Genomic DNA, 16951 nt, shown 5'->3' on the forward strand with positions numbered 1-16951 from the left:
AGGGGTTAGGGTATTATAGTTAGTACTAGCAGTAAGTATTGATAGGAGTATATGGGATTAGGGTATTATAGTTTGTACTAGTAGTAGGTAATGATAGGAGTATATGAGGTTAGGTTATTATAGTTAGTACTAGTAGTAAGTAATGATAGGAGGATATGGGGGTAGGGTATTATAGTTAGTAGTATTAGTAAGTAATAATAGGAGGAAATGGGATTAGAGTATTATAGTTAGTAGTAGTAGTAAGTAATGATAGGAGTATATGGGGTAGGGTATAATAGTTAGTACTAGTAGTAAGTAATGATAGGAGGATATGGGATTAGGGTATTATAGTTAGTACTTGTAGTACGTAATGATAGGAGGATATGGGATTAGGGTATTATAGTTAGTACTAGTAGTAAGTAATGATAGGAGTATATAGGGGTTAGGGTATTATAGTTAGTACTAGTAGTGAGTAATGATAGGAGGATATGGGATTAGGGTATTATAGTTAGTACTAGTAGTAAGTAATGATAGGAGGATATGGGAATAGGGTACTACAGTTAGTACTAGTAGTAAGTAATGATAGGAGTATATAGGGGTTAGGGTATTATAGTTAGTACTAGTAGTAAGTAATGATAGGAGGATATGGGATTAGGGAATTATAGTTAGTACTAGTAGTAAGTAATGATAGGAGTATATGGGGATTAGGGTATTATAGTTATGACTAGTAGTAAGTAATGATAGGAGGATATGGGATTAGGGTATTATAGTTAGTACTAGTAGTAAGTAATGATAGGAGGATATGGGATTAGGGTATTATAGTTAGTAGTAGTAGTAAGTAATGATAGGAGTATATGGGGTTAGGGTATTATAGTTAGTACTAGTAGTAAGTAATGATAGGAGTATATAGGGGTTAGGGTATTACAGTTAGTACTAGTAGTAAGTAATGATAGGAGTATATAGGGGTTAGGGTATTACAGTAAGTACTAGTAGTAAGTAATGATAGGAGTATATGGGGTTAGGGTATTACAGTTAGTACTAGTAGTAAGTAATGATAGGAGGATATGGGATTAGAGTATTATAGTTAGTACTAGTAGCAAGTAATGATAGGAGGATATGAGATTAGGTTATTATAGTTAGTACTAGTAGTAAGTAATGATAGGAGGATATGGGATTAGGGTATTATAGTTAGTACTAGTAGTAAGTAATGATATGAGGATATGGGATTAGGGTATTATAGTTAGTACTAGTAGTAAGTAATGATAGGAGGATATGGGATTAGGGTATTATAGTTAGTACTAGTAGTAAGTAATGATAGGAGGATATGGGATTAGGGTATTATAGTTAGTAGTAGTAGTAAATAATGATAGGAGGATATGGGGGTAGGGTATTATAGTTAGTAGTAGTAGTAAGTAATGATAGGAGGATATGGGATTAGGGTATTATAGTTAGTACTAGTAGTAAGTAATGATAGGAGGATACGGGATTAGGGTATTATAATTAGTACTAGTAGTAAGTAATGATAGGATATGGGATTAGGGTATTATAGTTCGTACTAGTAGTAAGTAATGATAGGAGGATATGGGGTTAGGGTATTATAGTTAGTAGTAGTAGTAAGTAATGATAGGAGGATATGGGATTAGGGTATTATAGTTAGTAGTAGTAGTAAGTAATGATAGGAGGATATGGGGGTAGGGTATTATAGTTAGTAGTAGTAGTAAGTAATGATAGGAGGATAAGGGATTAGAGTATTATAGTTAGTACAAGTAGTAAGTAATGATAGGAGGATATGGGATTAGGGTATTATAATTAGTACTAGTAGTAAGTAATGATAGGATATGGGATTAGGATATTATAGTTCGTACTAGTAGTAAGTAATGATAGGAGGATATGGGGTTAGGGTATTATAGTTAGTACTAGTAGTAAGTAATGATAGGAGGATATGGGATTAGGGTATTATAGTTAGTAGTAGTAGTAAGTAATGATAGGAGTATCTGGGGTTAGGGTATTATAGTTCGTAGTAGTAGTAAGTAAAGATAGGAGTATATGGGGTTAGGGTATTATAGTTAGTACTAGTAGTAAGTAATGATAGGAGTATATGGTGATTAGGGTATTATAGTTAGTAGTAGTAGTAAGTAATGATAGGAGTATATGGGGATAGGGTATTATAGTTAGTACTAGTAGTAAGTAATGATAGGAGTATATGGGGTGAGGGAATTATAGTTAGTACTAGTAGTAAGTAATGATAGGTGGATTTGGGATTAGGGTATTATAGTTAGTACTAATAGTAAGTAATGATAGGAGTTTATGGGGGTAGGGTATTATAGTTAGTACTAGTAGTAAGTAATGATAGGCGTATATAGGGGTTAGGGTATTATAGTTAGTACTAGTAGTAAGTAATGATAGGAGGATATGGGATTAGGTTATTATAGTTAGTACTAGTAGTAAGTAATGATAGGAGGATATGGGATTAGGGTATTATAGTTAGTACTAGTAGTAAGTAATGATAGGAGGATATGGGATTAGGGTATTATAGTTAGTACTAGTAGTAAGTAATGATAGGAGGATATGGGATTAGGGTATTATAGTTAGTAGTAGTAGTAAATAATGATAGGATTATATGGGATTAGGGGATTATAGTTAGTACTAGTAGTAAGTAATGATAGGAGTATATGGGGGTAGGGTATTATAGTTAGTACTAGTAGTAAGTAATGATAGGCGTATATAGGGGTTAGGGTATTATAGTTAGTACTAGTAGTAAGTAATGATAGGAGGATATGGGATTAGGTTATTATAGTTATTACTAATAGTAAGTAATGATAGGAGGATATGGGATTAGGGTATTATAGTTAGTACTAGTAGTAAGTATTGGTAGGAGGATATGGGATTAGGGTTTTATAGTTAGTACTAGTAGTAAGTAATGATAGGAGGATATGGGATTAGGGTATTATAGTTAGTACTAGTAGTAAATAATGAGAGGAGGATATGGGATTAGGGTATTATAGTTAGTACTAGTAGTAAATAATGATAGGAGGATATGGGATTAGGGTATTATAGTTAGTAGTAGTAGTAAGTAGTGATAGGAGTATATGGGGTAGGGTATAATAGTTAGTACTCGTAGTAAGTAATGATAGGAGTATATAGGGGTTAGGGTATTATAGTTAGTACTAGTAGTAAGTAATGATAGGAGGATATGGGATTAGGGTATTATAGTTAGTACTAGTAGTAAGTAATGATAGGAGTATATGGTGATTAGGGTATTATAGTTAGTAGTAGTAGTAAATAATGATAGGAGGATATGGGATTAGGGTATTATAGTTAGTACTAGCAGTAAGTAATGATAGGAGTATATGGGATTAGGGTATTATAGTTAGTACTAGTAGTAAGTAATGATAGGAGTGTATGAGGTTAGGGTATTATAGTTAGTACTAGTAGTAAGTAATGATAGGAGGATATGGGATTAGGGTATTATAGTTAGTAGTAGTAGTAAGTAATGATAGGAGGATATGGGGTTAGGGTATTATAGTTAGTACTAGTAGTAAGTAATGATAGGAGTTAGGGTATTATAGTTAGTACTAGTAGTAAGTAATGATAGGAGTATATAGGGGTTAGGGTATTATAGTTAGTACTAGTAGTAAGTAATGATAGGAGTTAGGGTATTATAGTTAGTACTAGTAGTAAGTAATGATAGGAGGATATGGGATTAGGGTATTATAGTTAGTAGTTAGTAGTAGTAAGTAATGATAGGAGGATATGGGGTTAGGGTATTATAGTTAGTACTAGTAGTAAGTAATGATAGGAGTTAGGGTATTATAGTTAGTACTAGTAGTAAGTAATGATAGGAGTATATAGGGGTTAGGGTATTATAGTTAGTACTAGTAGTAAGTAATGATAGGAGTTAGGGTATTATAGTTAGTACTAGTAGTAACTAATGATAGGAGGATATGGGATTAGGGTATTATAGTTAGTACTAGTAGTAAGTAATGATAGGAGAATATGGGATTAGGGTATTATAGTTAGTACTAGTAGTAAGTAATGATAGGCGTATATAGGGGTTAGGGTATTATAGTTAGTACTAGTAGTAAATAATGATAGGAGGATATGGGATTAGGGGATTATAGTTAGTAATAGTAGTAAATAATGATAGGAGGATATGGGATTAGAGTATTATAGTTAGTACTAGCAGTAAGTAATGATAGGAGTATATGGGATTAGGGTATTATAGTTAGTACTAGTAGTAAGTAATGATAGGAGTATATGAGGTTAGGGTATTATAGTTAGTACTAGTAGTAAGTAATGATAGGAGGATATGGGATTAGGGTATTATAGTTAGTAGTAGTAAGTAATGATAGTATATGGGATTAGGGTATTATAGTTAGTACTAGTAGTAAGTAATGATAGGAGTTAGGGTATTATAGTTAGTACTAGTAGTAAATAATGATAGGAGGATATGGGATTAGGGTATTATAGTTAGTTGTAGTAGTAAGTAATGATAGGAGGATATGGGATTAGGGTATTATAGTTAGTAGTAGTAGTAAGTAATGATAGGAGGATATGGGATTAGGGTATTATAGTTAGTAGTAGTAGTAAGTAATGATAGGAGGATATGGGATTAGGGTATTATAGTTAGTAGTAGTAGTAAGTAATGATAGGAGGATATGGGATTAGGGTATTATAGTTAGTAGTAGTAGTAAGTAATGATAGGAGGATATGGGATTAGGGTATTATAGTTAGTAGTAGTAGTAAGTAATGATAGGAGGATATGGGATTAGGGTATTATAGTTAGTAGTAGTAGTAAGTAATGATAGGAGTTAGGGTATTATAGTTAGTACTAGTAGTAAGTAATGATAGGAGTATATGGGGTTAGGGTATTATAGTTAGTACTAGTAGTAAGTAATGATAGGAGGATATGGGATTAGTGTATTATAGTTAGTACAAGTAGTAAGTAATGATAGGAGGATATGGGGATTAGTGTATTATAGTTAGTACAAGTAGTAAGTAATGATAGGAGTATATGGGATTAGGGTATTATAGTTAGTAGTAGTAGTAAGTAATGACAGGAGGATATGGGATTAGGGTATTATAGTTAGTAGTAGTAGTAAGTAATGACAGGAGGATATGGGATTAGGGTATTATAGTTAGTAGTAGTAGTAAGTAATGATAGGAGGATATGGGATTAGGGTATTATAGTTAGTACTAGTAGTAAGTAATGATAGGAGGATATGGGATTAGGGTATTATAGTTAGTAGTAGTAGTAAGTAATGATAGGAGGATATGGGATTAGGGTATTATAGTTAGTAGTAGTAGTAAGTAATGATAGGAGGATATGGGATTAGGGTATTATAGTTAGTAGTAGTAGTAAGTAATGATAGGAGGATATGGGATTAGGGTATTATAGTTAGTAGTAGTAGTAAGTAATGATAGGAGGATATGGGATTAGGGTATTATAGTTAGTAGTAGTAGTAAGTAATGATAGGAGGATATGGGATTAGGGTATTATAGTTAGTAGTAGTAGTAAGTAATGATAGGAGGATATGGGATTAGGGTATTAATGTTAGTAGTAGTAGTAAGTAATGACAGGAGGATATGGGATTAGGGTATTATAGTTAGTAGTAGTAGTAAGTAATGATAGGAGGATATGGGATTAGGGTATTATAGTTAGTAGTAGTAGTAAGTAATGATAGGAGGATATGGGATTAGGGTATTATAGTTAGTAGTAGTAGTAAGTAATGATAGGAGGATATGGGATTAGGGTATTATAGTTAGTACTAGCAGTAAGTAATGATAGGAGTATATGGGATTAGGGTATTATAGTTAGTACTAGTAGTAAGTAATGATAGGAGTATATGAGGTTAGGGTATTATAGTTAGTACTAGTAGTAAGTAATGATAGGAGGATATGGGATTAGGGTATTATAGTTAGTAGTAGTAAGTAATGATAGTATATGGGATTAGGGTATTATAGTTAGTACTAGTAGTAAGTAATGATAGGAGTTAGGGTATTATAGTTAGTAGTAGTAGTAAGTAATGATATGAGGATATGGGATTAGGGTATTATAGTTAGTTGTAGTAGTAAGTAATGATAGGAGGATATGGGATTAGGGTATTATAGTTAGTAGTAGTAGTAAGTAATGATAGGAGGATATGGGATTAGGGTATTATAGTTAGTAGTAGTAGTAAGTAATGATAGGAGGATATGGGATTAGGGTATTATAGTTAGTAGTAGTAGTAAGTAATGATAGGAGGATATGGGATTAGGGTATTATAGTTAGTAGTAGTAGTAAGTAATGATAGGAGGATATGGGATTAGGGTATTATAGTTAGTAGTAGTAGTAAGTAATGATAGGAGTTAGGGTATTATAGTTAGTACTAGTAGTAAGTAATGATAGGAGGATATGAGATTAGTTTATTATAGTTAGTACTAGTAGTAAGTAATGATAGGAGGATATGGGATTAGGGTATTATAGTTAGTAGTAGTAGTAAGCAATGATAGGAGTATATGGGGTTAGGGTATTATAGTTAGTACTAGTAGTAAGTAATGATAGGAGGATATGGGATTAGGGTTTTATAGTTAGTACTAGTAGTAAGTAATGATAGGAGGATATGGGGATTAGTGTATTATAGTTAGTACAAGTAGTAAGTAATGATAGGAGTATATGGTAATTAGGGTATTATAGTTAGTAGTAGTAGTAAGTAATGATAAGAGGATATGGGATTAGGGTATTATAGTTAGTAGTAGTAGTAAGTAATGATAGGAAGATATGGGATTAGGGTATTATAGTTAGTACTAGTAGTAAGTAATGATAGGAGGATATAGGGATTAGTGTATTATAGTTAGTACAAGTAGTAAGTAATGATAGGAGTATATGGTAATTAGGGTATAATAGTTAGTAGTAGTAGTAAGTAATGATAGGAGGATATGGTAATTAGGGTATTATAGTTAGTAGTAGTAGTAAGTAATGATAGGAGGATATGGTAATTAGGGTATTATAGTTAGTAGTAGTAGTAAGTAATGATAGGAGGATATGGGATTAGGGTATTATAGTTAGTAGTAGTAGTAAGTAATGATAGGAGGATATGGGATTAGGGGTATTATAGTTAGTAGTAGTAGCAAGTAATGACAGGAGGATATGGGATTAGGGTATTCTAGTTAGTAGTAGTAGTAAGTAATGATAGGAGGATATGGGATTAGGGTATTATAGTTAGTAGTAGTAGTAAGTAATGACAGGAGGATATGGGATTAGGGTATTCTAGTTAGTAGTAGTAGTAAGTAATGACAGGAGGATATGGGATTAGGGTATTATAGTTAGTAGTAGTAGTAAGTAATGACAGGAGGATATGGGATTAGGGTATTATAGTTAGTACTAGTAGTAAGTAATGATAGGAGGATATGGGATTAGGGTATTATAGTTAGTACTAGTAGTAAGTAATGATAGGAGGATATGGGATTAGGGTATTATAGTTAGTAGTAGTAGTAAGTAATGATAGGAGGATATGGGATTAGGGTATTATAGTTAGTAGTAGTAGTAAGTAATGATAGGAGGATATGGGTTAAGGTTTTATAGTTAGTAGTAGTAGTAAGTAATGATAGGAGGATATGGGATTAGGGTATTATAGTTAGTAGTAGTAGTAAGTAATGATAGGAGGATATGGGATTAGGGTATTATAGTTAGTAGTAGTAGTAAGTAATGATAGGAGGATATGGTAATTAGGGTATTATAGTTAGTAGTAGTAGTAAGTAATGATAGGAGGATATGGTAATTAGGGTATTATAGTTAGTAGTAGTAGTAAGTAATGATAGGAGGATATGGGATTAGGGTATTATAGTTAGTAGTAGTAGTAAGTAATGATAGGAGTTAGGGTATTATAGTTAGTACTAGTAGTAAGTAATGATAGGAGTATATGGGGTTAGGGTATTATAGTTAGTACTAGTAGTAAGTAATGATAGGAGGATATGGGATTAGTGTATTATAGTTAGTACAAGTAGTAAGTAATGATAGGAGGATATGGGGATTAGTGTATTATAGTTAGTACAAGTAGTAAGTAATGATAGGAGTATATGGGATTAGGGTATTATAGTTAGTAGTAGTAGTAAGTAATGACAGGAGGATATGGGATTAGGGTATTATAGTTAGTAGTAGTAGTAAGTAATGACAGGAGGATATGGGATTAGGGTATTATAGTTAGTAGTAGTAGTAAGTAATGATAGGAGGATATGGGATTAGGGTATTATAGTTAGTACTAGTAGTAAGTAATGATAGGAGGATATGGGATTAGGGTATTATAGTTAGTAGTAGTAGTAAGTAATGATAGGAGGATATGGGATTAGGGTATTATAGTTAGTAGTAGTAGTAAGTAATGATAGGAGGATATGGGATTAGGGTATTATAGTTAGTAGTAGTAGTAAGTAATGATAGGAGGATATGGGATTAGGGTATTATAGTTAGTAGTAGTAGTAAGTAATGATAGGAGGATATGGGATTAGGGTATTATAGTTAGTAGTAGTAGTAAGTAATGATAGGAGGATATGGGATTAGGGTATTAATGTTAGTAGTAGTAGTAAGTAATGACAGGAGGATATGGGATTAGGGTATTATAGTTAGTAGTAGTAGTAAGTAATGATAGGAGGATATGGGATTAGGGTATTATAGTTAGTAGTAGTAGTAAGTAATGATAGGAGGATATGGGATTAGGGTATTATAGTTAGTAGTAGTAGTAAGTAATGATAGGAGGATATGGGATTAGGGTATTATAGTTAGTACTAGTAGTAAGTAATGATAGGAGGATATGGGATTAGGGTATTATAGTTAGTACTAGTAGTAAGTAATGATAGGCGTATATAGGGGTTAGGGTATTATAGTTAGTACTAGTAGTAAATAATGATAGGAGGATATGGGATTAGGGGATTATAGTTAGTACTAGTAGTAAATAATGATAGGAGGATATGGGATTAGAGTATTATAGTTAGTACTAGCAGTAAGTAATGATAGGAGTATATGGGATTAGGGTATTATAGTTAGTACTAGTAGTAAGTAATGATAGGAGTATATGAGGTTAGGGTATTATAGTTAGTACTAGTAGTAAGTAATGATAGGAGGATATGGGATTAGGGTATTATAGTTAGTAGTAGTAAGTAATGATAGTATATGGGATTAGGGTATTATAGTTAGTACTAGTAGTAAGTAATGATAGGAGTTAGGGTATTATAGTTAGTAGTAGTAGTAAGTAATGATATGAGGATATGGGATTAGGGTATTATAGTTAGTTGTAGTAGTAAGTAATGATAGGAGGATATGGGATTAGGGTATTATAGTTAGTAGTAGTAGTAAGTAATGATAGGAGGATATGGGATTAGGGTATTATAGTTAGTAGTAGTAGTAAGTAATGATAGGAGGATATGGGATTAGGGTATTATAGTTAGTAGTAGTAGTAAGTAATGATAGGAGGATATGGGATTAGGGTATTATAGTTAGTAGTAGTAGTAAGTAATGATAGGAGGATATGGGATTAGGGTATTATAGTTAGTAGTAGTAGTAAGTAATGATAGGAGTTAGGGTATTATAGTTAGTACTAGTAGTAAGTAATGATAGGAGGATATGAGATTAGTTTATTATAGTTAGTACTAGTAGTAAGTAATGATAGGAGGATATGGGATTAGGGTATTATAGTTAGTAGTAGTAGTAAGCAATGATAGGAGTATATGGGGTTAGGGTATTATAGTTAGTACTAGTAGTAAGTAATGATAGGAGGATATGGGATTAGGGTTTTATAGTTAGTACTAGTAGTAAGTAATGATAGGAGGATATGGGGATTAGTGTATTATAGTTAGTACAAGTAGTAAGTAATGATAGGAGTATATGGTAATTAGGGTATTATAGTTAGTAGTAGTAGTAAGTAATGATAAGAGGATATGGGATTAGGGTATTATAGTTAGTAGTAGTAGTAAGTAATGATAGGAGGATATGGGATTAGGGTATTATAGTTAGTACTAGTAGTAAGTAATGATAGGAGGATATAGGGATTAGTGTATTATAGTTAGTACAAGTAGTAAGTAATGATAGGAGTATATGGTAATTAGGGTATAATAGTTAGTAGTAGTAGTAAGTAATGATAGGAGGATATGGTAATTAGGGTATTATAGTTAGTAGTAGTAGTAAGTAATGATAGGAGGATATGGTAATTAGGGTATTATAGTTAGTAGTAGTAGTAAGTAATGATAGGAGGATATGGGATTAGGGTATTATAGTTAGTAGTAGTAGTAAGTAATGATAGGAGGATATGGGATTAGGGTATTATAGTTAGTAGTAGTAGCAAGTAATGACAGGAGGATATGGGATTAGGGTATTCTAGTTAGTAGTAGTAGTAAGTAATGATAGGAGGATATGGGATTAGGGTATTATAGTTAGTAGTAGTAGTAAGTAATGACAGGAGGATATGGGATTAGGGTATTCTAGTTAGTAGTAGTAGTAAGTAATGACAGGAGGATATGGGATTAGGGTATTATAGTTAGTAGTAGTAGTAAGTAATGACAGGAGGATATGGGATTAGGGTATTATAGTTAGTACTAGTAGTAAGTAATGATAGGAGGATATGGGATTAGGGTATTATAGTTAGTACTAGTAGTAAGTAATGATAGGAGGATATGGGATTAGGGTATTATAGTTAGTAGTAGTAGTAAGTAATGATAGGAGGATATGGGATTAGGGTATTATAGTTAGTAGTAGTAGTAAGTAATGATAGGAGGATATGGGTTAAGGTTTTATAGTTAGTAGTAGTAGTAAGTAATGATAGGAGGATATGGGATTAGGGTATTATAGTTAGTAGTAGTAGTAAGTAATGATAGGAGGATATGGGATTAGGGTATTATAGTTAGTAGTAGTAGTAAGTAATGATAGGAGGATATGGTAATTAGGGTATTATAGTTAGTAGTAGTAGTAAGTAATGATAGGAGGATATGGTAATTAGGGTATTATAGTTAGTAGTAGTAGTAAGTAATGATAGGAGGATATGGGATTAGGGTATTATAGTTAGTAGTAGTAGTAAGTAATGATAGGAGGATATGGGATTAGGGTATTATAGTTAGTAGTAGTAGTAAGTAATGATAGGAGGATATGGGATTAGGGTATTATAGTTAGTACTAGTAGTAAGTAATGATAGGAGGATATGGGATTAGGGTATTATAGTTAGTAGTAGTAGTAAGTAATGATAGGAGGATATGGGATTAGGGTATTATAGTTAGTAGTAGTAGTAAGTAATGATAGGAGGATATGGGATTAGGGTATTATAGTTAGTAGTAGTAGTAAGTAATGATAGGAGGATATGGGATTAGGGTATTATAGTTAGTACTAGTAGTAAGTAATGATAGGAGGATATGGTAATTAGGGTATTATAGTTAGTAGTAGTAGTAAGTAATGATAGGAGGATATGGGATTAGTGTATTATAGTTAGTAGTAGTAGTAAGTAATGATAGGAGGATATGGGATTAGGGTATTATAGTTAGTACTAGTAGTAAGTAATGATAGGAGGATATGGTAATTAGGGTATTATAGTTAGTAGTAGTAGTAAGTAATGATAGGAGGATATGGGATTAGGGTATTATAGTTAGTAGTAGTAGTAAGTAATGATAGGAGGATATGGGATTAGGGTATTATAGTTAGTAGTAGTAAGTAATGATAGTATATGGGATTAGGGTATTATAGTTAGTACTAGTAGTAAGTAATGATAGGAGTTAGGGTATTATAGTTAGTAGTAGTAGTAAGTAATGATATGAGGATATGGGATTAGGAGTATATGAGGTTAGGGTATTATAGTTAGTACTAGTAGTAAGTAATGATAGGAGGATATGGGATTAGGGTATTATAGTTAGTAGTAGTAAGTAATGATAGTATATGGGATTAGGGTATTATAGTTAGTACTAGTAGTAAGTAATGATAGGAGTTAGGGTATTATAGTTAGTAGTAGTAGTAAGTAATGATAGGAGGATATGGGATTAGGGTATTATAGTTAGTTGTAGTAGTAAGTAATGATAGGAGGATATGGGATTAGGGTATTATAGTTAGTAGTAGTAGTAAGTAATGATAGGAGGATATGGGATTAGGGTATTATAGTTAGTAGTAGTAGTAAGTAATGATAGGAGGATATGGGATTAGGGTATTATAGTTAGTAGTAGTAGTAAGTAATGATAGGAGGATATGGGATTAGGGTATTATAGTTAGTAGTAGTAGTAAGTAATGATAGGAGGATATGGGATTAGGGTATTATAGTTAGTAGTAGTAGTAAGTAATGATAGGAGGATATGGGATTAGGGTATTATAGTTAGTAGTAGTAGTAAGTAATGATAGGAGTTAGGGTATTATAGTTAGTACTAGTAGTAAGTAATGATAGGAGGATATGAGATTAGGTTATTATAGTTAGTACTAGTAGTAAGTAATGATAGGAGGATATGGGATTAGGGTATTATAGTTAGTAGTAGTAGTAAGCAATGATAGGAGTATATGGGGTTAGGGTATTATAGTTAGTACTAGTAGTAAGTAATGATAGGAGGATATGGGATTAGGGTATTATAGTTAGTACTAGTAGTAAGTAATGATAGGAGGATATGGGGATTAGTGTATTATAGTTAGTACAAGTAGTAAGTAATGATAGGAGTATATGGTAATTAGGGTATTATAGTTAGTAGTAGTAGTAAGTAATGATAAGAGGATATGGGATTAGGGTATTATAGTTAGTAGTAGTAGCAAGTAATGACAGGAGGATATGGGATTAGGGTATTCTAGTTAGTAGTAGTAGTAAGTAATGATAGGAGGATATGGGATTAGGGTATTCTAGTTAGTAGTAGTAGTAAGTAATGACAGGAGGATATGGGATTAGGGTATTATAGTTAGTAGTAGTAGTAAGTAATGACAGGAGGATATGGGATTAGGGTATTATAGTTAGTAGTAGTAGTAAGTAATGATAGGAGGATATGGGATTAGGGTATTATAGTTAGTAGTAGTAGTAAGTAATGATAGGAGGATATGGGATTAGGGTATTATAGTTAGTACTAGTAGTAAGTAATGATAGGAGGATATGGGATTAGGGTATTATAGTTAGTACTAGTAGTAAGTAATGATAGGAGGATATGGGATTAGGGTATTATAGTTAGTAGTAGTAGTAAGTAATGATAGGAGGATATGGGATTAGGGTTTTATAGTTAGTAGTAGTAGTAAGTAATGATAGGAGGATATGGGATTAGGGTATTATAGTTAGTAGTAGTAGTAAGTAATGATAGGAGGATATGGGATTAGGGTATTATAGTTAGTACTAGTAGTAAGTAATGATAGGAGGATATGGTAATTAGGGTATTATAGTTAGTAGTAGTAGTAAGTAATGATAGGAGGATATGGGATTAGTGTATTATAGTTAGTAGTAGTAGTAAGTAATGATAGGAGGATATGGGATTAGGGTATTATAGTTAGTACTAGTAGTAAGTAATGATAGGAGGATATGGTAATTAGGGTATTATAGTTAGTAGTAGTAGTAAGTAATGATAGGAGGATATGGGATTAGGGTATTATAGTTAGTAGTAGTAGTAAGTAATGATAGGAGGATATGGGATTAGGGTATTATAGTTAGTAGTAGTAGTAAGTAATGATAGGAGGATATGGGATCAGGGTATTATAGTTAGTATTAGTAGTAAGTAATGATAGGAGGATATGGGATTAGGGTATTATAGTTAGTAGTAGTAGTAAGTAATGATAGGAGGATATGGGATCAGGGTATTATAGTTAGTAGTAGTAGTAAGTAATGATAGGAGGATATGGGATCAGGGTATTATAGTTAGTATTAGTAGTAAGTAATGATAGGAGGATATGGGATTAGGGTATTATAGTTAGTAGTAGTAGTAAGTAATGATAGGAGGATATGGTAATTAGGGTATTATAGTTAGTAGTAGTAGTAAGTAATGATAGGAGGATATGGGATCAGGGTACTATAGTTAGTATTAGTAGTAAGTAATGATAGGAGGATATGGTAATTAGGGTATTATAGTTAGTAGTAGTAGTAAGTAATGATAGGAGGATATGGGATTAGTGTATTATAGTTAGTAGTAGTAGTAAGTAATGATAGGAGGATATGGGATTAGGGTATTATAGTTAGTACTAGTAGTAAGTAATGATAGGAGGATATGGTAATTAGGGTATTATAGTTAGTAGTAGTAGTAAGTAATGATAGGAGGATATGGGATTAGGGTATTATAGTTAGTAGTAGTAGTAAGTAATGATAGGAGGATATGGGATTAGGGTATTATAGTTAGTAGTAGTAGTAAGTAATGATAGGAGGATATGGGATTAGGGTATTATAGTTAGTAGTAGTAGTAAGTAATGATAGGAGGATATGGGATTAGGGTATTATAGTTAGTAGTAGTAGTAAGTAATGATAGGAGGATATGGGATCAGGGTATTATAGTTAGTAGTAGTAGTAAGTAATGATAGGAGGATATGGGATCAGGGTATTATAGTTAGTATTAGTAGTAAGTAATGATAGGAGGATATGGGATTAGGGTATTATAGTTAGTAGTAGTAGTAAGTAATGATAGGAGGATATGGTAATTAGGGTATTATAGTTAGTAGTAGTAGTAAGTAATGATAGGAGGATATGGGATCAGGGTACTATAGTTAGTATTAGTAGTAAGTAATGATAGGAGGATATGGGATTAGGGTATTATAGTTAGTAGTAGTAGTAAGCAATGATAGGAGGATATGGGATTAGTGTATTATAGTTAGTAGTAGTAGTAAGTAATGATAGGAGGATATGGGATTAGGGTATTATAGTTAGTACTAGTAGTAAGTAATGATAGGAGGATATGGTAATTAGGGTATTATAGTTAGTAGTAGTAGTAAGTAATGATAGGAGGATATGGGATTAGGGTATTATAGTTAGTAGTAGTAGTAAGTAATGATAGGAGGATATGGGATTAGGGTATTATAGTTAGTAGTAGTAGTAAGTAATGATAGGAGGATATGGGATCAGGGTATTATAGTTAGTATTAGTAGTAAGTAATGATAGGAGGATATGGGATTAGGGTATTATAGTTAGTAGTAGTAGTAAGTAATGATAGGAGGATATGGGATCAGGGTATTATAGTTAGTAGTAGTAGTAAGTAATGATAGGAGGATATGGGATCAGGGTATTATAGTTAGTATTAGTAGTAAGTAATGATAGGAGGATATGGGATTAGGGTATTATAGTTAGTAGTAGTAGTAAGTAATGATAGGAGGATATGGTAATTAGGGTATTATAGTTAGTAGTAGTAGTAAGTAATGATAGGAGGATATGGGATCAGGGTACTATAGTTAGTATTAGTAGTAAGTAATGATAGGAGGATATGGGATTAGGGTATTATAGTTAGTAGTAGTAGTAAGTAATGATAGGAGGATATGGGATTAGTGTATTATAGTTAGTAGTAGTAGTAAGTAATGATAGGAGGATATGGGATTAGGGTATTATAGTTAGTACTAGTAGTAAGTAATGATAGGAGGATATGGTAATTAGGGTATTATAGTTAGTAGTAGTAGTAAGTAATGATAGGAGGATATGGGATTAGGGTATTATAGTTAGTAGTAGTAGTAAGTAATGATAGGAGGATATGGGATTAGGGTATTATAGTTAGTAGTAGTAGTAAGTAATGATAGGAGGATATGGGATCAGGGTATTATAGTTAGTATTAGTAGTAAGTAATGATAGGAGGATATGGGATTAGGGTATTATAGTTAGTAGTAGTAGTAAGTAATGATAGGAGGATATGGGATCAGGGTATTATAGTTAGTAGTAGTAGTAAGTAATGATAGGAGGATATGGGATCAGGGTATTATAGTTAGTAGTAGTAGTAAGTAATGATAGGAGGATATGGTAATTAGGGTATTATAGTTAGTAGTAGTAGTAAGTAATGATAGGAGGATATGGGATCAGGGTACTATAGTTAGTATTAGTAGTAAGTAATGATAGGAGGATATGGGATTAGGGTATTATAGTTAGTAGTAGTAGTAAGTAATGATAGGAGGATATGGGATCAGGGTATTATAGTTAGTAGTAGTAGTAAGTAATGATAGGAGGATATGGGATCAGGGTATTATAGTTAGTAGTAGTAGTAAGTAATGATAGGAGGATATGGTAATTAGGGTATTATAGTTAGTAGTAGTAGTAAGTAATGATAGGAGGATATGGGATCAGGGTACTATAGTTAGTATTAGTAGTAAGTAATGATAGGAGGATATGGGATTAGGGTATTATAGTTAGTAGTAGTATATATTGGCGCAGTTTCCCGCCCTGACAGTACATCAGCCTCAGCTGTCAGTCACTGGTCACGCCCCGCCCCCCTGTGTCAGTTACAGAACACGCCACGCCCTCTGTGATTGCAGCGTGATGACGTCTAACACGTCACGTGTGGGGCGGGGCGTAGAGCGCAGAGTCAGAGCCGGCGCAGCAGGCAGCGGGGACGGAGAGACGGAGCCGGGGTCCGGGGTACAGTGTGCTGTCATGTCCCGGCCATAGCGCCCTGCACGGTCTATACCCCTGTGCTGCACATGCCCCCGGGGCCCCGTGTCGCCGGCCGAGCTGCCCCCAGGACACTGTGACTGGCATGGACTGGCCCCTGGTGATTATACCCGGCACTGGCATGGCACAGGCTCTAAGCTGCGCTCCCCGTGCCCTCCGGATCTAAGTGGCAGCTCTGGGAGCTAGGACTCCTGCCTGTGGTGTATACAGTAGGGGTGGATGCTGCGGATGAGCTGATACCGGAATCTACACGTCTGTAATTATTATCCCAGCTCAGTATGGATCTGTGCTCCCGGGTGGTGGTGTGGATCGTATGTGCCTCCTTCCTCCAGCCTGGGCATGCTGACAAGCCTACAGGGGCCCCGCCGGAGGAGCCCATTCTGGCAGGTAAGACCTCCAGGTGCCCATATCCAGGTAACCACTCACCTATACCTATGTAC

At 33.5% G+C, this 16951-nt stretch overlaps 1 protein-coding gene across 4 annotated transcripts in view; it reads left to right on the forward strand.

Annotated features, from left to right (window-relative positions):
• The first annotated feature begins 16400 nt into the window (after window positions 1-16400).
• Window positions 16401-16951, forward strand: part of STIM1 (stromal interaction molecule 1) — a 142801-nt gene continuing 142250 nt past the window's right edge. The window contains exon 1 of one of the 4 annotated variants that reach the window (XM_088453870.1): window positions 16401-16898. In XM_088453870.1, coding sequence (XP_088309996.1) covers window positions 16790-16898 — 109 coding nt within the window. In that variant the 5' untranslated portion in view covers window positions 16401-16789. The remainder of the gene's footprint in view (window positions 16899-16951) is intronic. The other 3 variants (XM_088453871.1, XM_088453872.1, XM_088453873.1) reach the window with 3 other exon arrangements.

The sequence above is a fragment of the Taudactylus pleione genome, unplaced genomic scaffold, assembly GCF_031769625.1.
Source record: "Taudactylus pleione unplaced genomic scaffold, aTauple2 ptg000597l, whole genome shotgun sequence".
Lineage (NCBI taxonomy): Eukaryota > Metazoa > Chordata > Amphibia > Anura > Myobatrachidae > Taudactylus > Taudactylus pleione.